Source organism: Sebastes fasciatus, chromosome 7 (assembly GCF_043250625.1).
Source record: "Sebastes fasciatus isolate fSebFas1 chromosome 7, fSebFas1.pri, whole genome shotgun sequence".
In the NCBI taxonomy this organism is placed as follows: domain Eukaryota; kingdom Metazoa; phylum Chordata; class Actinopteri; order Perciformes; family Sebastidae; genus Sebastes; species Sebastes fasciatus.
The window spans coordinates 4,143,044-4,166,500 of record NC_133801.1 but is presented as its reverse complement, the minus strand read 5'-3'; the positions used below and the strand labels follow the sequence as shown (position 1 = coordinate 4,166,500).

At 38.3% G+C, this 23,457-nt stretch overlaps 1 protein-coding gene across 1 annotated transcript; it reads right to left on the bottom strand.

The window, feature by feature from the left end:
* Positions 1-4,534: 4,534 nt before the first annotated feature.
* sae1 (SUMO1 activating enzyme subunit 1) lies at positions 4,535-21,318 on the bottom strand. The gene is made up of 9 exons (XM_074641084.1): positions 21,090-21,318; positions 19,851-19,962; positions 17,267-17,440; positions 14,098-14,243; positions 13,515-13,614; positions 12,916-13,021; positions 8,125-8,269; positions 6,892-6,961; positions 4,535-4,817 (listed from the first exon to the last, which is right to left on the bottom strand). Exons 1-9 carry the CDS (start codon positions 21,188-21,190, stop codon positions 4,725-4,727), a joined length of 1,047 nt encoding a protein of 348 aa, XP_074497185.1. The 5' UTR covers positions 21,191-21,318; the 3' UTR covers positions 4,535-4,724.
* Positions 21,319-23,457: the final 2,139 nt, after the last annotated feature.

The window sequence follows — 23,457 nt, the reverse complement described above, 5'->3', positions numbered from 1 at the left end:
ATAGGGCTTGAATATAAACATAAGTAAATATTAAAAAGTCATGTAAATGTAAATTTGTAATTTTGTTGAAGAAAGTATGTATAGAGAAGTAATAAATATGTATATATATATATATATATATACACACAAAGAGGTGTAACAGTTTGTAAAACATAAAGGTAAATAAAGGATGCCATGTTGTGCTGTTTTTGTATTTTCTTTTACTATTTTCTGACACTCTAAAGACAAAATGATCAGTCAATGAATCAAGAAAATAACTGGCCGATTAATTAATATTAAAAACAACTGTTAGTTGCAGGTACACTAATCTTTACAAGATAAACAAAGACAAGAATTCATGGGTTTATAAGGAAAACACACACACACACACACACCCACACTCACTCATCTGTTACCGAGTCAACAGGCAGCATTGGGACTAGTTATCCTCACTTAAACTCCTCTGCAGAACGAGCCAATCAGGCGGCCCTCGGAGCAAAATCAGGGATTTGATTGGTCGCAACAGCAGACACTTGGTCTTTGCTGCTAAATGGAGAGAGTGACCACACAGCAGGAGGGATTTAACTGTGTGTGTGTGGGAGAGAGAGAGAGAGAGAGAGAGAGAGAGAGAGAGAGAGATTTTAAGGACATGGAAGAAAGAGATGGAGAGGAAAACGAGAGACAGTGTAGAGCAGAGTCAGCATGTGGAGTGCATGCAGAGTGCATTGAATGTGTGTGTCGGCAGATAAGAGTTTAGGTTTAATTAAAGAGGCAGAATGAGCTTAAAGGGACGTTCCGTAATTAATCTTCTTTCCTAATCCCGGGGAAAAGAGCAGTGCTGCCTCACAGCTCCTCTCCTTTTCTCCCTAAATCGGCTGTAAACACCACTCAGAAGTATGCGTAGTTATTCATTCTTTTCTTATTCTCTCTGTTCTCATTCACTCTCTGTGTTGAACTCACAATGAACCCAGTGTGTGAACGGACACAATCGCATCTTAATTTCAATCACTTGTCACGCATTTCTGCAGCCGCCGAAAGCATCACAAGGAAGTCAGGGAATAAAAGTAGAAATCAATGTAGTTACAGCAGGAATGTTATCAAGAGACGGGGATTCAACCCGGTTGCATAAATACCACGACATTACCCGGACATTTAGCGCGTCATAAGTACGCATTTTAGCCTTTTTTTGCATGTCATTTGTACGCCACGCAAACATCCACAGGTTCAGGCAAGAAAACCACTTAGTTTAAGGCAGGGGTCGGAAACCTTTACTATCAACAGAGACATTTCAGTCAAAAAAAAAAAAGGTTTCTGTAATATTACGAGAATAAAGTCAAAACTTTACGAAAAAAAAGTCGTAATACTACGAGAATAAAGTCATAACTTTACGAGAAAAAATTCGTAATATTACGAGAATAAAGTCATAACTTTATGAGAAAAAAAGTCTTAATATTACGGGAATAAAGTCATAACTTTACGAGAAAAAAAGTCTTAATATTACGGGAATAAAGTCATAACTTTATGAGAAAAAAAGTCGTAATACTACGAGAATAAAGTCATAACTTTACGAGAAAAAAAGTCGTAATACTACGAGAATAAAGTCATAACTTTACGAGAATAAAGTCGTTATATTACGAGAATAAAGTCATAACTTTCCGAGAAAAAATTCGTAATATTACGAGAATGAAGTCATAACTTTACGAGAAAAAAAGTCGTAATACTACGAGAATAAAGTCATAACTTTACGAGAATAAAGTCGTTATATTACGAGAATAAAGTCATAACTTTCCGAGAAAAAATTCGTAATATTACGAGAATGAAGTCATAACTTTACGAGAATAAAATCGTAATATTACGAGAATAAAGTCATAACTTTACGAGAAAAAAAGTCTTAATATTACGAGAATAAAGTCATAACTTTACGAGAAAAAAAGTCGTAATACTACGAGAATAAAGTCATAACTTTACGAGAATAAAGTCGTTATATTACGAGAATAAAGTCATAACTTTCCGAGAAAAAATTTGTAATATTACGAGAATGAAGTCATAACTTTACGAGAATAAAATCGTAATATTACGAGAATAAAGTCATAACTTTACGAGAAAAAATTCGTAATATTACGGGAATAAAGTCATAACTTTACGAGGAAGAAAATTTTAATATTACTACTTTATAATATTATGACTTTATTCTCGTAGTATTACGACCTTCTTTTCTCATAAACTTTTGACTTTTTTCTCGTTATATTATGACTTTAAATCTCGAAATCTCAGATTTCTTTTTTTTCCTCAATGTGGCCCTAATACTCTGTCGTACCGTCGTACCATAGACCTACAACAATGATTAAAAAAATGAAAATGTAAACAAAAAACAGTTATTCATTTCCATGCCACTGGAGAGGGGCTAAAGAGCCGCATGTGGCGCCGGAGCCGCAGGTTGCAGGCCCCTGGTTTAAGGGGAAAATGTCATAGTTGGGCTTAAAACAAGTATGTAAATTAAGTAAAACACGTACAGAAACAACTACAGAAAACACGTCACAAACGTCAATAAAAAAATAATCGCTACATGACAAACATCACTAACGTAACTTACAAATCAAAAGCCACCCATAAGTGGTCTTTCTTGCTTTTTACGTAAGCAATAATGTACAGCGAGACGGTCACTGCTGTGCAATAAACCCCGACAGCGGAGGGGTCTCTCATCGCCCTAAAGGCGTTTATTTCTCAACAATGACCTGCTAGCTGTACATTATCCCGCCTTTTACACGGCTACTTACTTAAGAAATCAAAAAAATTAACAAAAAAAGGTCCGCCAGAGTCCGAAATCAGAACTGCGTCCATAGCAACAGTCTGATATAAAAAAAACAACAAACACAAAGATTTCATCCAGGAGACGCTGTTTGTGTCCGGTGTTCACAACGTTAAAGGAGCAGTGTGTAACATTTAGAGAAATGGAATATAATATCAATAAGTATGTTTTCATTAGTGTTTAATCACCTGAAAATAAGAATCATTGTGTATTTGTTACCTTAGAATGAGCCGTTTATATTCAGATTTAAAATCAACCTACTTATGTATGAAAAGAAAGTTTTTTTACATAATCTGATACTGAAACTATTTTTAAACAGCAGAATGACTCAGCAACCGCGCAGTGTTGACAACACACAGCAGTCAACACTTAAGAGGTTAAACTGCATCAAAATAAGCATAATTTTTTCCATCTACAGTTAGAACACATCTCTGCCGCTCAGGTTTCACAGGTCTGGCAGGTTAAACAGGTTCAACCGCCCCGCCACGCCCAGGGGCTGAGGTCAGACACGGGACCACACGGCTGGTTTTCCCCCGGTGATGCTCTGTTGTTGTTGAAGCTGCTGCTGTGGCTGCTGTGGCTGCTGTGGCCTTGTTTGGGAGGAAGAGGACAGGAAGCGCTCCGAGTTTGTCCCGAGGCTCATCTGAACGCTGCTCCGTCACTGAGACAGTTTGGTGAGTCACACGCCGGGCGCTAAGAGGTTATTACCAAATACAGTCATACACTGACAGGCATCATGTGACTATCTACTGTCTTTCCCCTTCAAAACTCAGACGCTGACTGACTGTACATTAACCCACCACACTGATTCATTGTACTATAACTGAGATTCTCAAAACGTTTGATTTCATTTAGGGCTGTCAATCAATTTAAAGATATTTAATCGCACATTTTTTTATCTGCTCAAAATGTACCTTAAAGGGAGATTTATCAAGTATTTACTCCTCTTATCAACATGGGAGTGGACAAATATAACCCTCACAGGTACTGCATTTAGCATAAAACAATATGCTCCAATCATAACATGGAAAACTGCAGCCCAACAGGCAACAACAGCTGTCAGTGTGTCAGTGTGCTGACTTCACTATGACTTTCCCCAAACTGCATGTGATTATCATAAAGTGGGCATGTCTGTAAAGGGGAGACTCGTGGGTACCCAGAGAACCCATTCACATATCTGGAGGTCAGAGGTCAAGGGACCCCTTTGAAAATGGCCATGACAGTTTTTCCTCGCCAAAATTTAGTGTAAGTTTGGAGCGTTATTTAACCTCCTTCACAACAAGCTAGTATGACATGGTTGGTACCAATGGATTCCTTTTTTCTAGTTTCATATGAAACCAGTATCTTCACTCTAGCTTTAAAACTGAGCCCACGACAACCTGAAAATCAAAAGTTGCGTTAATGCGTTAAAGAAATTAGTGTTGTTAAATCAAATTTGCGTTAACGCGTTATTAACGCGGTAACTTCAACAGCCCTAATCTGCTTAAGTGCACAACATTAGTTTGTACTAATTGGCATGTGTCAGTGAAAAGAAACGTATTTACTGAATTAAAGTATGATTTGATTGCGATGATTTAACTTTCAGGTTTGATTTTCAGAGACAATAGCAACATGAATGCAGCATAATAAGAATTACGGCTAAAGTTTGTGACTACACGTGGCAGATATTCATCACTAAATTCTGGTATACAGGGATAAAACAACATGATTGTTATTGTTTAATAAATCCAGAGACCTGAGGCAGAATCATTTCACTAAACAATGTTTTATTAGCAAATGTAAAAAACAAATCTCACTGTGTTCTTGCGATCAAATGCCAAAAAACAAACAGACTGATTTTATGACTAGTGGAGCAAGAACTGATATAAATAATCTGACGGTACAAACGAAGGAAAAGACAGAAGTTTAATGGACTTGAATTTGTGTGTAAAACTGTTTAGTTTGGTCCAAAGAAGTCGACCATGCCGTTGCCTTTACGACCATCGAAGAAGAAGAAGTTGCGGTGTGGGCGGTCTCTTTGGGAGAGAGCCTGAAGGGAAAACACAAAGGAAACTTATTTAATTAACCAATAAGGTCATATTGTGACACATATACACAACCGTTCTGCTTCCACAACAGCTTGATTGTGTCTGAGATGACATCACACACGCTCGCTTGCCCTCGCAGCTTGTTCAGCGGCTGCTGGTTACAGTCCGACAGCCGGTCGGGAAGAGTTAATCGGTCCTCGGTCCCCCCACGTACACTGCACCACGCACGGCGGTCTGAATCTAAAATGAGTCGTGCGGCTCAAAATGGGCTAAAATCGTACAGTGTATGCCGAGCTTTAGATACACACACACAAAGGAAAATATGGTCTAGGTTGAAAAATACCTGAGTTACCCTTTAAGTTGAGCTCAGTTTTGTGAGTGAGTGAAATCAGTCAGATTCACCCGGCGAGACGTCAGTCGGCCCGTTGCAGTGGGTTTCATCACCATCATCATCATCATAGAGACGGCATGTTGGCCTTGTGCCACAATAGCGCAGCCAGTCCCCCCCCTCTAACACACACACACTTACCCTGACCTGAACTCACGTTACCTTAGCCTCAGGTCATCGTGCACACAGCTCAGAAAATAAGTGGTTTCTCATCAGCTCAGTGAAATCTTATTCAGGTCATGCACTGAAGAAACCCATTCTCTCTATCTCTCTCTATACATATACTGTATATATACGCGTGTGCATTAAATAATGATGCTGTTTTTATCTGTGAGATGAATCTTAACGACGTCAGTGACCATACGGAATCTGTGAGTCCCGTCAGAGGAGACTAATGAACGTACACATCAAAATCAATAATTACACTTCAAACCTTTTTGCTGAAATTCGCCAAACTCAAACGGGCACATTTCACGGTTAAACGTGATAAAAGAGGTTTTATGTGTTCCTCATATGTGATTGTGTCAATTTAAGAATTCATGGTGAAACCCCGTAGGAAGGGATGATTGATTTGTGAACTTTAAGCATTGATGCATCTTCGTATTGATTAGCCTGATCTGGGTCTCTCTGTGTCAAACATACAGGATGCAAACACATTATTATCATCAGTGGTTTTGGTGTTGTCTTTTTATCTATGCTGTTAAGTTTTTTTAATTAAAAAAAAATATATTTTATTTTTATTTCACATTTATTTATATTTAGTCTTTTTTTCGGACATTTTTCAGATATTTTTTTTCGGACTTTTCTTTAGATAATTTTTTTCGATTTTTTTTCGGACATTTTTTCAGACATTTTCCGATCTTTTTTTCTGACTTTATTTGTCCGGCATCTTTCAGATCTTTTTTTTCAGACTTTTTTTGTCCGATATTTTTCAGATCTTTTTTTCAGACATTTTTCAGATCTTTTTTTCGGACATTTTATTAGATCTTTCTTTTCGGACATTTTTTCAGACTTTTTTTTCCAGATCTTTTTTTTCAGACTTTTTTTTCGGACATTTTTTCAGATCTTTTTTAGATTTTTTTTTTCGGATATTTTTTCAGACTTTTTTTTCCGGACATTTTTCAGATTTTTTTTTTGTCCGACTTTTTTTGTCCGACATTTTTCAGACTTTTTTTTTCTTTGTGCGAAGTGTATGAAAGGAATATTGGCCAAAATAATTCCTTCTACTCCCAAATATCACCAAAAATCACACCTCGGTCGGGCTCCAATCTATAATCTGAGGGAATCCTATGTGCAAATTGTGTTAATGTCTCTGCTCAGTCATATGTTTTCCATTAATGGTCCCATTATGTTCTTATATGCTGACATATCAATGAGTTTCTTATGTTGTTCAGCTCGAGGACTTTTCAAATTATTTCCCCCTTTGAGAGGCTTCAGCCAGAGCGTCACACTGAGTTTCTCCGCAGTCACAGAGAAAATCACTCCTACACAGAAGAAGAGTCGCCGCCGTCTTTCTGAAGCTGACCCAGAAACCAGCTGAGTGGCCACCTGTCAGCTGACTGACTCCCTCTCACACCAGAACGGCCATCATTTACTACAGCTGAGTGAATTTACTAAGATGCATCACATTACTGGAGTTATGAGGCTCCTATATGATTGTGTATATATATTCATGTTTACAGGCTTACCTTGACAACTTCCTGTCCCAGAACTCCTCCCACGACGGCGCACACTGGAGACATCTCAGAGAAGCAGTAGCTGGGGACAAACATGTACCACTGTGACTAAATACAAAGTGTGATGTAATATCTCCTGATTCGATACTATCACGATACTTTGGTGCCAATACGATATGTATTGTGATGTGTAAGTATTGCGATTCAATATTACGATTTATTGCACTTTTTGCAAACTTTTTTAACACTAGAACATGGGAAAAAGTTGAATCATACACTTTGGAAAATATGTAAATTAATCCAGTAAAAATGTTTGATATTCAGCATGTATGTAGTCAGAGATGTCCTGAAGTCAAATATATCAGTCATTGTCAGGAGTTTTTTTTTTTTTTTTTTCCAGCAACACGATAATCAAGGAATAAACATTAAACAATAAACATTTCCCTCACAAATTTATGGTATTTTCTTTTTACTTTATAAAGGGACATGTAAGGTTTTATACTTCTGGTGAATATAATCCATCAATCTTATTTCCATATATTTATTTTGTATATACAGTTCCCTTTGTTGACACCTTATTTTGAAAACCAGACGTAGTCACACGTGTCTATTTCCTCTAACTTCTCCAAGGTGGTCTCTAGCTCTCCCGTCAGCTCCGTTCTCTTTATCCATCCATGGTCAGCTCCATCGGGGCCGTTTGAATGCATTTAACATAAATGTCAGTATCTGGGTGCTCTACAGTCGTAGCGTCGGCCCATTTGACCACGGAGATGAGAGCGACGGCTGGCTCGACCGCACGTTACCGCAATACGATAACGTTTCCTGTCCGCGACAGAGTTAGCATGCAGCTTTAGCCGTGATGTCTAGCTCTGCTTTTCCTGCAATGTGTGAAACCCAAAGTGTTTCCATCCTTTACTGGATGTGTAGTGTTTACCACGCTGGATTTAACATGTGAGGGTGCAGGTCGGATCCATGTTGACCCTCCAACGTTTTCTACTTTCTCATTTCGGGTCGCTGTGGTTTGTTTTGGTTGACGGATACGGAACGGATATGACGTCACGTTACTCAGACTACAATAAGAAAAGCGGTAACTTCCTTCTACCTCCACATAGACTCAAATGAAGCAAATATATCGATTCTGGCATTAAAAAAATTGATTTCAAAATCTTAAAAAAACAATCAAATTGAATCAAATTTCTTTTCCCATTGCTAGTAAGTCACATTACAGACAAAGACGCTTTGTACCTGATGAAGTCATCATTCAGGAGGTCACTGCTCACGGCCAAGGCCTCCAGGACGTCATCACGGATCTGTCTCAGGAGCTGACTGTCCTCTGGAAAGGATTGTGGGTCGGGGTCACGGCCTTTGTCGGTACGAAACTTCAACAGCACTGTGGAGACGGAGGGAAGGGGGGAGCAGGAGGAACATGAACAGAAATAAACGACAGTTGAGAGGCTGGAAACAAGTTTAAAACATTTCTCTAAAGCAATATTTTCCATATAATCTATTGCCATTTATAATTTCATCACGCTTTTCAAGAGACTTCACGGGTGAATTATCATCTCATGGAAAGACAACATCTTATCTCTGAAACAGGATAAGATCTGGATGTGGTTGCACCATCAACCATTTCATCCGATTACGTCTCCCCACATCAAAATAAGAGCGTGCACACAGAGACGCAAACATACACCTACACAAGGAAATATTAGGGTGAGAAAAAAAAAACTCTTTCCTGTGTCTAAGAGTCGGCTGCAGGACTGATTGAGACATGAAAATCAGACACGTGCACTTTATTTGGTCATGAGCAATATTTCAAATAACCGACGTCTCCAACTGTGCCACACATCAACACTTCGCCCCCGCATTTCCTGTTCGTCCATTAACTTAAACCACAAGAGGAAGTCAAGTCCTCCCACGGCCATTTCCACCAGAGTGGCACATCACACACGGACACACTCTCACAGACACACACAGACACACACAAACACACACACACACACACACACACACACACACACACATGAGCAGTGACGATGAATCACTTTCACACCTCGGCTCTGCCCTTTCATCAGTGAAACTTTTGTTTGTAAAAAGTTAAGACTGGCACAGCTACGCAGGAAATCAAACTGAATTACATAACTCAATATAATAATGTGCACATGGATGGAACAATGATAGTATCTCCTACACATGTAGTAGTGAGACGTAATTAGTCTTCAGATTAAAGTCAAGGGGGAATATTCAAGATAGCTATGTCGAAACCTGCCTATGAAGGTCAAATACAACAGACAATATGTTTTTCATTATTAAGACAACGTCTGTACAGTGAGTGAGAGAGTTTCTGTTCCTTTGGCAGAGCTGGTACAAGAATATCTAACATGCTTATTCCATTCCTTTATCTGCTCAGAATGTACCTTAAAGGGAGATTTGTCAAGTATTTAATACTCTTATCAACATGGGAGGTGGACAAATACGCTGCTTTATGCAAATGTATGTATATATTTATTATTGAAAATCAATTAGCAACACAAAACAATGACAGATATTGTCCAGAAACCCTCACAGGTACTGCATTTAGCATAAAACAATATGCTCAAATCATAACATGTCAAACTGCAGCCCAACAGGCAACAACAGCTGTCAGTGTGTCAGTGTGCTGACTTGACTATGACTTGCCCCAAACTGCATGTGATTATCATAAAGTGGGCATGTCTGTAAAGGGGAGACTCGTGGGTACCCATAGAACCCATTTACATTCACATATCTGGAGGTCAGAGGTCAAGGGAGCCCTTTGAATATGGCCATGACATACAATACAATACATAGACAATATGTTTTTCATTATTAAGACAACATCTGTACAGTGAGTGAGAGAGTTTATGTTCCTTTGGCAGAGCTGGTACAATAATATCTAACTGTTTGGCAAAGGAAAACCTGCTTATTCTATTCCTTATTCTTATTCTTATCTCATTCCAGGAGATTATGTAATCAATCATGTGTGTGCAACTCTGTCTGTCTGTCCACGGCTAATCTTGCATACTGCTGGGCCCATCAGTCTAATATTTTTCGTGCTCATTTATGACGTGGTTGCAGTGATTCACACTTTTTTGAAAACATTTTTTATTGACGGTTTCATACCGTCGTTGACAGCTGACTCCTCACAACACTTAACCGGCCGCAAGTTGTCGACAACTGCTTCAGTTTGGACTCTTGTTTCCTTACAAATTAATAATTATTCCTCTGTATGTATGTATGTATGTATAATTATCGCTTAGCAAATGAAAAACTGAACCGAGCGCTTACTACAACGGAGCGAGTCTTCTCGCGTCGGTAGGAGGAGAGCTAGCTAGCTGTTAGCAGCCGGTGGGCAGCAGAGTCCTGCGGTGTGTTTGGCCAACAGAGCTAACAACTAATGGGGCTAATGGTGCCTTCAAATGAAACTTGTGAGCTTGTGTTTACAACATGGGAAGTCGTGTACACAATATGCTTGGCGTTCAAGGGGTTAAGTCGTGAGAACAACGCTGCTAAGCAACGGCAATATTAACGAGCTAACAGCTAACGAGGCTAATACAGCTAACGGAGCTAAAGGAACTAAACACACAGCAGGACTGACAGTTTCTGTTAGTGTCTGATGCGCTTGCGGTCTAGATGAGGGACAATTGTGGTTTGTATTTATTCGATCAAACATTAAAGCAGAGGCCGCTGCAGACACAGCTGGTGGAGATCTGAACTCTACTGAGTGCATCTTTCTAGTTATATACTGTTTATATACTGCTTTGTCATCTTTTCTCGTGCTCTCAATGTGTCTAGACAGGCTGCTTATATAATAAAAAAAGGGAATTATGTAGTTCAGAGATACTGTACTAATGATAATAAGCAAAAACACACACACACTCGCGGTTCAGATCACCCGACTGTTCCTAGTCAGACAGGAAGCAGTTGTAACAGAGGAAGAGCCACTTCCTCATCGGTCGCCCAAAACAACAACCGCTAGCTCCAATTATAGAAACAGCGAAGGAATAATAATGCAGCCCCCTGTCTCACATTTACTAAATAAAACAACAACAACAGGGCGTGTTTCCACTCAGGGCGAGGCTGCAGTGGGTTTCAGAGAGTGGGGGCGTTAATAGTCTGAAGGTCACGACGACGGGCACACACCTAAAATAACCAGCCGAGATCAGTTCACAATCAGAGGTGGAAGAAGTATTCAGATCATTTGTAAAAGTACTAATACCATCAAAAACTTCACTCCTAGTAAAAGTCCTGCATTCAAAACCTTACTTAAGTAAGTAAAAGTAAAAGTGTTATCAGCAAAATGTACTTAAAGTACTAAAAGTAAAAGTACTCATTATGCAGTAAAATGTTTTATTCTATCTGATGTTTCTGGATTAATATTACTGATGCATTAATTTGTATGTTGCATATAGTGCATGTAGTAGTTGTGGGGTTTTTTCCAAAGAAATTCCTAATTAGTGAGGAATATTATAAATTAAGGCTGTAAAATCAATTAAAATATTTAATCGCAATTAAATTTTACATTTTTCATCTGTTCAAAATGAACCTTAAAGGGAGATTTGTCAAGTATTTAATACTCTTATCAACATGAGAGTGGACAAATATGCTGCTTTATGCAAATGTATGTATATATTTATTATTGGAAATCAATTAACACAAAACAATGACAGATATTGTCCAGAAACCCTCACAGGTACTGCATTTAGCATAAAACTATATGCTCAAATCCTCGCCAAAATGTAGCGTAAGTTTGGAGCGTTATTTAACCTCCTTTGCAACAAGCTAGTATGACATGGTTGGTACCGATGGATTCTTTAGGTTTTTTAGTTTCATATGATACCAGTATCTTCACTCTAGCTTTAAAACTGAGCTGCTACAACTTAAAAACTGCAAGTTGCATTAATACATTAAAGAAATTAGTGGCGTTAAAACAAATTTGGGTTAACGCGTTCTTATTATTAACTTCAAATTATAAATTCAATATGCTTTTTAAATATGATAAAAACTTGCATTTAGTATTAGTGACCTTGGCTCCTGTCATCCTGTCAAAGTGTAACTGAATTCTCATTATTTACTACATTTATGTGCAGGAAAGTTTTCATAAATACCCATTTTCTGTTTATTTCCTGCTCTTCTATGCTTGACGTCATGTAGGTGTCAGAATGTTCTCTATTCTACGCTCAGTGCACATGACTGGCCATGGACGGCCTGTGATGGAAACTAGCATGTAGTGTGTGGGGATGGTGGAGGGCCAGGTGACAGGAGAGACAATAACAACTCTTAGAGGATGTTATCAGACGCTGTAAATAACCTGAAAACAGGAAGGTAAATTTAAGATTTATTTAAATGGTTAAAACACTCCATTGGGTTTGACTGTATGTGAGAACTCATGTGCAACTCAGCGTATCAATGTTCTTTTTTCCATCTATATTTGTTGGATATTTTCTTTTTAAAGCACACAAGCATGACCTTCAACAGTTCTCTCTATAAGGTCATTTAACAAAGGTCATGGACATTATTTTCCGTACACGTGCAGCGACAGCTCATCAGCTGGATTAGAACCAGTGACTTTGCATGCTCATGGGACACGTTTCAGTCTCGCTGCGGGGGTCCCACACATTTTCAGTTTCTGATTTCTATTCGTTTTTAGACCTTTCAGGATTCGATTTGTTATATTTGATCAATTCTCTGTATGGAAATTCTGTTTATGTGCTGCCGCCTACACAGAAATGTCTGAAGACCTCTCGTATACTCTACAGCTCATTTAACTGATAGTTGTGTCAACTAGACAATATCCCTTTCCCCCCCAAAATAATATCATAATGAATCTAGGGCTGGCAATGGATTAGAATATTTAATTGCAATTAATTGCATGATTGTCCGTAGTTAATTGTGATTAATCGCAAATGAATCGCACATTCGACATAAATCACTGTAAAAAAGCTAACTTGCACATTTAGAACCTGTTACCACTCAAACTTTAGTAATTGTTCTTTATGAAATGACGCCTTTAAGTACCGTGAAGCATGAAGTAGTCCACTGGTGTTCGCTTCATCCCGGCTTTGGCCTTCTCAGTGGTCCAGTCGACCTCCAGAGCCTCCTTCAGGGTGCAGAAACTGGCCGTCTGATTGGTTGGAGATTAAAACATAATGTCAATAAGAGGTGAATCAGAGGTGTATTAATTCTTTGCTCATCTTTCAGATGAATATAATGAATGTCTGGTTGTTAAGGAAAACTATTTATTTGGATTTGTGTGGATTCTATGTATACTTATATGCATGCAGGCTGATTATAAACTAGAAACAACAGAGAGCAATACAAAAGAAAGATTGCATCTCATTTTGGAAGGAGACAACCAGACTTCACAAATGATCAAAGGTGTTTTTCCATTTTGTGTTATTTTCTCAATACGTTCCACTCGTCCTATCTTAACAGTTTTTAGTCCAGCCTCCATTTAAAGGTCATTTTATTCCCCACCCATACAGTTGTGCCTTTCAGCCAAATAGAGGGAAACCCCTATTATATGTGACAGTTCGTTATATCAGGTTTGCTGGTAGATAAAGTAATTTAAACTGATATATTGTCTGTTTAATATGTTTAAAGATGCACTCATTTACCTTTTTCACAATGGTGGTCTCGTTGGGGTCGACTTTGGCTTTCTTCGCCTCCGGACCGTCGTTGGAATTTCCCTTCGGTTTCACCAGTTTCGGTTTCTCCCTAAAAAGAGAGTGAAGAGAAAGATATCCCACGTTATATAGAGAGGAGACAGTCAGACAGTTTTATTACCCTGTAATGTTAATCCCATCCAATGGTGCTAAAGTCGTGGTACCCTGTCAAAAATATCATGATATTAATAGTAAAATTATTACTGTCATTAGTATTATTACTGTTTTTTTAATCTATTAATTATTATAAATATTATTGTTTTTTCATTATTTATTTATTTTTAATAAATGTATTTTATTTTATTTTTTTATTTTTGGAAGGGTGTTCTTCCTCTGTTTTTTGACATTATGTTTGTTTATATATTTATATGCAATACTATGTTTTGTTATCTTGGAAAATGAAGCTTCACAATAAAAACAGTTTATGATATTTTTGTTGATATCTCTACTACTAATATCTACTGCAGTGCTCTTGAGCAAGGCATTGTAACCCGCAGCATCTCCAACGTGTGGAGAACATAACACAAACACTTACTCAACGTAGTTGTGCTCCTTTCCGAGGTTACAGAACATGTAACCATAGTAACCGTAGACGTCGCCACAGAAGACCTTGATGTTGTGCTGAGAACAGAGCTGGTCGACACGCACCATCAGGTCTCTGGAGCAGCCTGTCAGACACACCTGAGGGAGAAAAAACACACACAGAGGACGGCTGGTCAGAGAGGCTGCCTAGTGGTCAAATGGTTGCATGATAGATTACCAGTGTTACCAGTATTACCAGTATTACCAGTATTACCAGTATTACCAGTATTACCAGTAATGCCAAAGTGCTTCTGAGCAACAGCAGCTGACCTCTTATACTGAAGGAACACCAACAATTATCCATCGTTTTATAAATACTCTCACTTATACAGTAAAAAAACTGCAAACGTGTAAGATGAGGTGAAAAACTTTAATTTATACATATTATAAGTTCATATTAATTTAACCAATTTTATTTTATTAAACACAAGCGTTTCCCCTCATTTCTAATTAATGCTTAGTTGACCTTCTTCTTCATATATAATGCAGTCTTTGTGCTACTTCAAGGATTACAACCTGGAGGTTTTGAGGTTGACCACAGTTATAGAAAGCAGTTTCTTCCTCAGCGCTTACTGAGCACGTCGTTCAGAGCGGTTTTATGACATTGTGTCGGACTCTTCTGCCCAATTTCAGTGGTAAATTCAGCCTTTTCTCCGTCCTTCCAGACGTTCACAGACTAGGGCTGTCGATTGATTAAAATAGTTAATTAATCGCAAATTAATCACACATTTTTTATCTGTTCAAAATGTACCTTAAAGGGAGATTTGTCAAGTATTTAATACTCTTATCAACATGGGAGTGGACAAATATGCTGCTTTATGCAAATGCATATATATAGTTATTATTGGAAATCAATTAACAACACAAAACAATGACACATATTGTCCAGAAACCCTCACAGGTACTGCATTTAGCATAAAACATATGCTCATATCATAACATGGGAAACTCAAGAATCCTTCTGTGTGCATTTATTAATATTGAGACTGATCTGACTCAATAGAGAAAAAAGTTGTTGTCCCATCATGATTTTATTCATGTGGTATTTCTCTGTTCCTTCTTGCAAGAAACTAAAATGAACCGCAGCAGAAAAGTATAAAATTGTACAGTAAACATGCAGAGAGAGCGGCTGAGAGTCTCAGTAGTGAGTCAGCTGTACTCTGAAAGTACCCAGATGGACAGTGTGTGTTTTTCTATTGTATGTCAGTAATTAGGCCTCTCATATGAAAACTGTGACCACACTCCAACCGCTCCACTTTAATCACCCTCCATCATCCCGCTGAGCCACACAGAAACATCCTGGAAGCAGATAAAAGTGATGAATGATCTACAGCAGAGAGAGAGAGACAGAGAGAGAGACCCCCCTCTGTTTTCCATTTTTTATTCTATCTCAAGCTTTTTCAATTGTCCTGCCTTCTCCCTCCAACCCTCTCATCCTCCCTCCCTCCCTCCCTCCCTCTGTCCTACTAACATCCATCTCATCCTCTCCTCACTTTGTCTTCCTCCTCCTCCCTCCTCCTCCTCCTGACCCTCACTGAGCACCCCCAGAGGGAGGAAGACTGCCGACAATTCAGACACAACAGGAGGGAAAAAAAGATCTCTGTTATTCCTCTGATGGTGTTCAAATACTCAGCTGCCTTCAGTAGTGATGACACTGAGCCTGTGCGTATACTAAAGCTGCCTGTAGAAATGAATGCAAATAATACAATCATCCATTTATTGCTCGCTCTAAACCCATCTACCGGCTTAACAACACACATACAATCATAATGTTTGTTATAGTATATTGTGCCAATTATGTCATCATGTTTAACCATGGGTACACCCAGTGGGAATCAAAACCTGGATTCACACACTAGCTGGGGCGGTGGCTGTAGCTCAGAGCAGGTTGTCCTATAACCACATGGTTCGGGGTTCGATCCCCGGTTTCTACTGTCTGCCATGTCGAAGGGCTTTTCTCAAACCGGCCCCTTAACCCTCCCACTCTGTTTGTTGTCACACTCACAGCTGAATGAAGCAGCCGTCTTTAAGCTGTAGGGTATAAATACAGCAGCAAGCTTTGGGACAAACTTTCCACTCTCTGACGGAAACTGTCGTAACGTTTCGTAACCACGGTTTCGTATGAAGCGGAGTGGATGTGCAAAGGTTCACAGTATTAAGAATAAAAAGAATATGCAATATACAGAGAAACTAAATATAAAACTTCCTGTGGTGGAATTTATTTTTTTGTAAATATCTTCTTGTTTTTAACTCTGATGTTAAATGAGCTGGTATTTGTAACAGTCCCTGTCTACATAAAACACTTTACAATCAAATGAACACATCTACAGTTTTCTAGACCAGACAAGGGTAGATTTGATCATAAATTCAATGTATCTTTTAAATTGTTAACGTCTGTATGCAATGTAATAAAATAAAATAATATGCTCAAATCACAACACACTGACAGCTGTTGTTGCCTGTTGGGCTGCAGTTTGCCATGTTATGATTTGAGCATATTGTTTTATACTAAATGCAGTACCTGTGAGGGTTTCTGGACAACATCTGTCATTGTTTTGTGTTGATAATTAATTTCCATTAATAAATATATACATACATTTGCATAAAGCAAGCATATTTGCCCAGTTCCATGTTGATAAGAGTATTAAATACTTGACAAATCTCCCTTTGAACACGTGTGATTAATCGCGATTAACTATGGACAATCATGCGATTAATCCCTTTAATGGATTGACAACCCTACAATGTAATTTTGTAGGAGACGGGGTTGAAACAGTTTACACTTGACAGAGTTGTGTCATGTAGCATCTATAATAAGGTATCCAGCATAGGACTGGTATTCTTAGGAGGACAGGCGACTCCCAGTGGACAAATAGCATAGCACTTCATTTTATTGAAAAATTGTAATTTATGACTTCTCTGCAATTTTCACACTTTACAAACTCATCCAGTGGGTCGGATTAGAGCCTTTGGTGGGCCGGTTCTGGCCCTCTGGCTGTATGTTTGACACCCCTGCAAATTATATTATTTATCTGTTGACACTTTAACATGTTTGAATAGAGCCGTCTTTCAGTTACCCCGTCTGTGTTTGATGACTTGAATAAACTTTCTTTTCCACTCACCGCATCGAACTGCAGAAAGAAGTCGTCTGGTTTGTCTTCGATTTTGTCCTGGTCTGCGTGGACCTTCACCATCGGGTTGAGGTTCTGGCCTCGCTCCAGAGACGCCTGGGCTCGGTTCTGACCCTTAGCCGTCACGGGAACCAGGAACTGAGCTCGACACGACTCCTCCGACACCTGGTGGACACACAGACAAGGAACGCACTGCAGAGTGAGGATTGAGCTGGATGTGATTCAGCTTGAAGATAATTAACACTGTGTATTTAGTGGACGTGTTTGTGTTTCCATTCTTTAAAAATAGATATGTTTTTCAAATAAGTATAAATTATTTAGTCACACAGGACCACAGAGAGCAAAGACTTGCACGCTGGGGATTAAATATTCACTTCAAAACATGATGTGAAGCCAGAATTAAGCTGTCATAACAAAGTTACCACAATAAAAATTAATGCAAAACAGCTGGTTTGTTTCCTTACTGAAAGTGAAAATCATTACTTTGCCCCAGGCTCCATCTAGTGGACACACACAGGACTGCACATAAGGCCATTACTATTCCATTATTTCTAAGGGCTGTGAATCCTACAGATGTTTAGCTAACAGCTGAAAACAAAGATTTCTAGATTTAAACTGAAACCCAAGTCAACTCTGTAGACCACCGGCTCCCAACCTGAGGCTCCCGACCCCCACTATGGGTCGCCAAAGCTTCACGGGGGGTCGCAAGGCCTTCTTGATTTCCCTTGATAAGTCGTCCCGAGACTAAAATTACTTTTAGGAACTTCTTGGTGGAAACTCAGTTTAAGACAATGTTTTTTTTTAAATATACAGCTGGCCTAAATCTCAGCATTTCATTAATTCCTGTGAAGAAAACTAAATGAAATTGTTGTATTTTTATAGTTTAGATTATAATTTAAATTATAAACTTAAAAATTAGAAAAGTATGCAGTTAAAGGTCCAGTGTGTAGGATCGGGAGGTATCCAGCGGTGAGATGAGGAGATCGCAACCAACTGAAGCCTCTCCCGTGTGCCAAGCGTGTTGGAGAGGCCGACAAGGCCGACGGTGGCCGACAAGAAAACACAAATGTGCCTCTCTAGAGCCACCTGGAGCAGAGCCAGTGCGTACAGTATGTGTATACGTGGGAAGTGAGTGGTGAAGCGAGAGAGAGAGAGAGAGCGGCAGTGACAGGAACGAGTAACGTTATCGACTCCGGCCCAGGCAGGAAAAGTTAACAGAGTTTGGTTTGTCCGTTCTGGGCTACTGTAGAAACATGCCGGTGCAACATGGCGGACTCCGTGGAGAGGACCCGCTCCCTATGTAGATATGAACGGCTCATTCTAAGGTAACAAAAACACAATGATTCTTATTATCAGATGATTATACACTAAAGAAAACATACGTATTAATATTATATTCCATTTCTGCTAATAGATCCTCCTAAATGTTACACACTGGTCCATTAGAACAAAACAATGGAAGAAAAAAGATGAAAACACCAAATTTGTCAAAAAATGAAGCCTATTAAGTAGGTATGATTGAAAAATACATAATAGACAGAGTTTTGTATTAAAAGTTACTAAAAATAAGAGGAAAACTCATCTCTGTCTGATGCAATTTTCACAGGAAATAATCTGCTCAAAATTCATCCAAATCGCTCGTTTTACACAAAGTTACTGCGTTCACTATTTGGGTTGATTGTACAGTTTATCAGTTGTTCTGTACTGTTATTGTTGTGCATTAATATGGAATATCATAAAATATGTGACTTAGTCAGGGCAGGGATCTCAATGATAGAAAAGGGGTCCATTAAAGCATCTGTAGGCAAGATTAGAGCAAATATGATTAAAAAAAGTTATTTCTATAAAACGGTCGCTATATCGTGACAGTAGTACATGAAACAGGTAACCTGAAAAAAATCATGTTCCTCTGTGTCCTCCGGTGCTCCTAACGGCATCTGCAAGATTTCACAGACCGGAGGAAAACAAGCAGTAAGAGCTGCTGTCTATGAGAGCCGGCTGTCAATCACTCGCGAACTCCGACCAAACGGTCAAACTAGGCAGCGCTGATCAAATATGAATCAATATTCTGTTACGTTAATGCCTATTTCTCTCCTCAGATGTTTTCAGAATCATCTTGTAGTGCACGGTTTAGCTGTAAAATAAGAAGGTTTGTTCCGCCGCCGCCATTGTGAAATCTGATGAAGGAACGCCAAAGTTCTGGTCACATGACCAGAGCACAGCCAATAGGAACGCTCTCTCAATGAAATGACCTGTGATTGGTCAAAGTCTCCCGTCACGGGAGATGTTCCAGATTTCCTATAGCCTGAAAACAGAGCCATGAGGAGGAGCAGAAGTCTAGTTTTCTCTCAGAACACTTGAATTACAATATGCTGAAAGGTTATTATGGAATCTTTGCCCAATTTAGCCAAAAATGTACCGCTGCTGCCTCTTCAAGGAAAAAGGTTGGGAACCAGTGCTGCAGGTGACAGTGAGCTCTGATGAGGAGGACGGGGAAAAGAGCTTGTTTTCATGTGTGTACTGTGTGTACTGTGTGTACTGTGTGTACTGTGTGTACTGTGTGTAGCATGTGTACCTTTTCATGGTCCAGCAGAGTGAGTCCTTTAACTCCAGCCAGGATCAAGTTCTTGGCCACTTCGGCCCCCAGACCACCTAAACCTGCCAGGAGCACACGGGACCCTCGTAACCTGTAGAAACAACAACAACAGGGCTTAGGTTAACTGAAGGTGGTTTTAGGTTTTAGTAGGTTTTAGGTTAACTGAAGGTTTTAGGTTTTAGGTTAACTGAAGGTTTTAGGTTAACTGAAGCTGAAGGTAGGTTTTAGGTTAACTGAAGGTTTTAGGTTAACTGAAGGTTTTAGGTTAACTGAAGGTTTTAGGTTAACTGAAGCTGGTTTTAGGTTTTAGTAGGTTTTAGGTTAACTATAACTGAAGCTGGTTTTAGGTGGTTTTAGGTTTTAGGTTAACTGAAGGTGGTTTTATGTTATCTGAAGCTAGGTTTTAGTAGGTATTAGTGGTTTTAGGTTAACTGAAGGTGGTTTTATGTTATCTGAAGCTAGGTTTTAGTAGGTATTAGTAGGTTTTAGGTTAACTGTAACTGACTATAACTGTAACTGAAGGTGGTTTTATGTTAACTGAAGGTGGTTTTAGTAGGTATTAGTAGGTTTTAGGTTAACTGAAGCTGGTTTTAGTAGGTATTAGTAGGTTTTAGGTTAACTGAAGCTGGTTTTAGGTTAACTATAACTGACTATAACTGTAACTGAAGGTGGTTTTATGTTATCTCAAGTTAGGTTTTAGTAGGTATTAGTAGGTTTAAGGTTAACTGAAGGTGGTTTTAGGTATTAGTAGGTTTTAGGTTAACTGTAACTGACTATAACTGTAACTGAAGGTGGTTTTATGTTAACTGAAGGTGGTTTTAGTAGGTATTAGTAGGTTTTAGGTTAACTGTAACTGACTATAACTGTAACTGAAGCTGGTTTTGTGTTATCTGAAGCTAGGTTTTAGTAGGTATTAGTAGGTTTTAGGTTAACTATAACTGGTTTTAGGTATTAGTAGGTTTTAGGTTAACTGTAACTGGTTTTAGGTATTAGTAGGTTTTAGGTTAACTGTAACTGACTATAACTGTAACTGAAGGTGGTTTTAGGTTAACTATAACTGGTTTTAGGTATTAGTAGGTTTTCGGTTAACTATAACTGAAGGTGGTTTTCTGTTATCTGAAGCTAGGTTTTAGTAGGTATTAGTAGGTTTTAGGTTAACTATAACTGACTATAACTGACTATAACTGTAACTAAAGAGCTGGTTTCGTGTGTTCGGACCTCTTCTGGGCATCGAGTCCCCACAGTCGGATCTGTCGGTCGTACTGCGCCGCCTCCTCCTCGCTGATGACCGGGTCCTCCTTCTCGATCATATCGATCATCTCAGATCTCTTCAGACGGTGATCAGGGGGTAAATTAAACTGTTTTCTTTATGTAGCTAGAGGATCCTGGAGGTGTTTCAAATGTTCCGCGACGCTCCCGCTGAATGAACGGGCGCTGAGTGATGACGTCACCAGTACGCAACAATAGAGCTGCATTTCTATATAATTATACATTTTAAGTTAAATGATTGTCATACTCTCGCGTGGTCTTTTTTATTATTAACTTCTTATTTATTTATTTATATTGTGTTTTTTTTTATTTTATGTTTGTTTTGTTTCATTTCTGTTGTCCTTTTATGTTTGTCACAGCTCTTTGTTTATGTTTTCTGCTATGCTTCTTTTGTATGTAAATGTTTTTAATGTTTCCTGCTGTTACTATGGATACTGTCATTTTGAAATAAAAAATAATTAAAAAAGAAGAAGAAAAACATGTGAATTGTGGAAAGATGTCAATAATTTTATACTTGTTAACATTTTCTCAGATTTTGCACTGTACTATAGAAATATTATATTTGGTTGCTACAGTGACAAAGACAGTAATGCATTTTTTCTTATTAATTTAATTTTAATTCTTGCGAAGTTCCACATTCACAAGTGTAAATTTACCCCAAAAAAGCCTAATTTCTTTGTATTTATGAAAGAAATGGAATTATATCTGTCAACAATTTCTTCCTCACAAAACAAAAAAGCAAAAAAAAAAAATTAATGTATGCAATATCTTTAATGTTTTTAAGTGAAATTATTGTCATACTCTCACATGGTCTTTTTTTATTATTATTTTATGTTGGTTTTGTTTAATTTCTGTTGTCGTTTTATGTTTGTCACAGCTCTTTGTTTATGTTTTCTGCTATGCTTCATCTGTATGTAAATGTTTTTAATGTTTCCTGCTGTTACTATGGATACTGTCATTTTGAAATAATAAAAATAAATTCTATATAATAATATAATATTATTTATGATCTGTTTATTGAAGTACTTTAAATTTAATTTATATCAGACATTTATATATCATTGTGTTAGTTTTAGAGTTTAAATTAGTTTTTTTTTAAAGCTCATTTCAGTCTTAAATATCGCAAAGGACTCAAATAATTTATGCTGGCTTGTAATTTATGCATCGGCCACTAATGTAACTTTAACCCCACAGCTTTTGTTCTGTATTTGTTTTTACCTTTATCACATAGTTCAACAAGCTGGCAGGGCTGATGCATTTGGTAAATTCCCCCTGGGTGTAGTCTTTCACAAACAATTTCACAGCTTATTTTCAAGAAGGACTCTGTTTGTTATTTGTTATGTGTCATCAGATGCTTAATTTAGCAGTTAGATGAGCATTGAGGCAGCTATTTTACATGAGTGCTTTCATTATATCTGGTTCTACAGGATGCCTGTACAGAGTCCTGCCTCCAGGACACGTCTGTATGTACTATTACACCCTCCCCCTGTAAATGATTTTTATTGGGATCATTTAACCTTTCCTCAAAAGGTCTCCTTCCCTGCATGCTAACTACAACATCCCCAAAGTCCCCAAAGTAAATTATTTTTAGACATTTTAGTGATAATATTTAGTGTGGATGCTTTTCAATGATGCACGGGCTGGAAAATGGGCAGGTGGTCTGCAGGTCTGGAGCTGGGAACCCTGCAGGGTCTCTAGGCTATATAGGTTAGAATAAATAGAATTAATGAAACAGTATTTAAGGGTTTTCTGAACAGAATATAATTTTACATGACAAACGTTGCCAGAAGAATTAAATATTCAGACAAAGGCTGTGATATGTGTGTAAATAATAAAATAATTATTATAGCAAGTTTTGTTTTTAAGCTTTTTGGGCGTTATCTTACCTGTGATGTTTGCTGGTCTTTAATTGAAAAAACTGATCTTCTTGTGTTGCTGCGGTGCACACAGGCCTACTAGGCTCAATAACCTAGCTTTGTCTTGACTTATTGTTGACGTATTGTCTTATAATGATGACATATTCTGTTTACTGATTAGGACGGCACTCCATTAAATATTTTTGTCACTGCCCACTGTATTGAGGGCCTCAAAAAGGTCCACAGCCCCGGGGCCTCAAGTCATATTAAGGCGCCCATGATGCTTGTGCCCAATTTTTGTGCCCAGTGTGTCGACTTTTCCTTTTTGTTGAGTATTTGTACAGTGTGGTATTAGTACTTTTACTTAAGTAACATTTTCAGTGCAGGACTTTTATGAGGTATTTACTGTTTGACAGAGTTTAGAGTTATTATGGACCAGGGAAAGAAACTGTTTGTGAAGC

Coding starts and splice junctions, on each gene's coding strand:
- sae1 (XM_074641084.1), bottom strand. CDS start 21,190: ATGATCGATATGATCGAGAAGGAGGACCCGGTCATCAGCGAGGAGGAG. Junction 19,963..21,089: donor GGACTCGATGCCCAGAAGAG/GTCCGAACACAC, acceptor TTGTTTCTACAG/GTTACGAGGGTCCCGTGTGC. Junction 6,962..8,124: donor CTGAATGATGACTTCATCAG/GTACAAAGCGTC, acceptor GTTTGTCCCCAG/CTACTGCTTCTCTGAGATGT.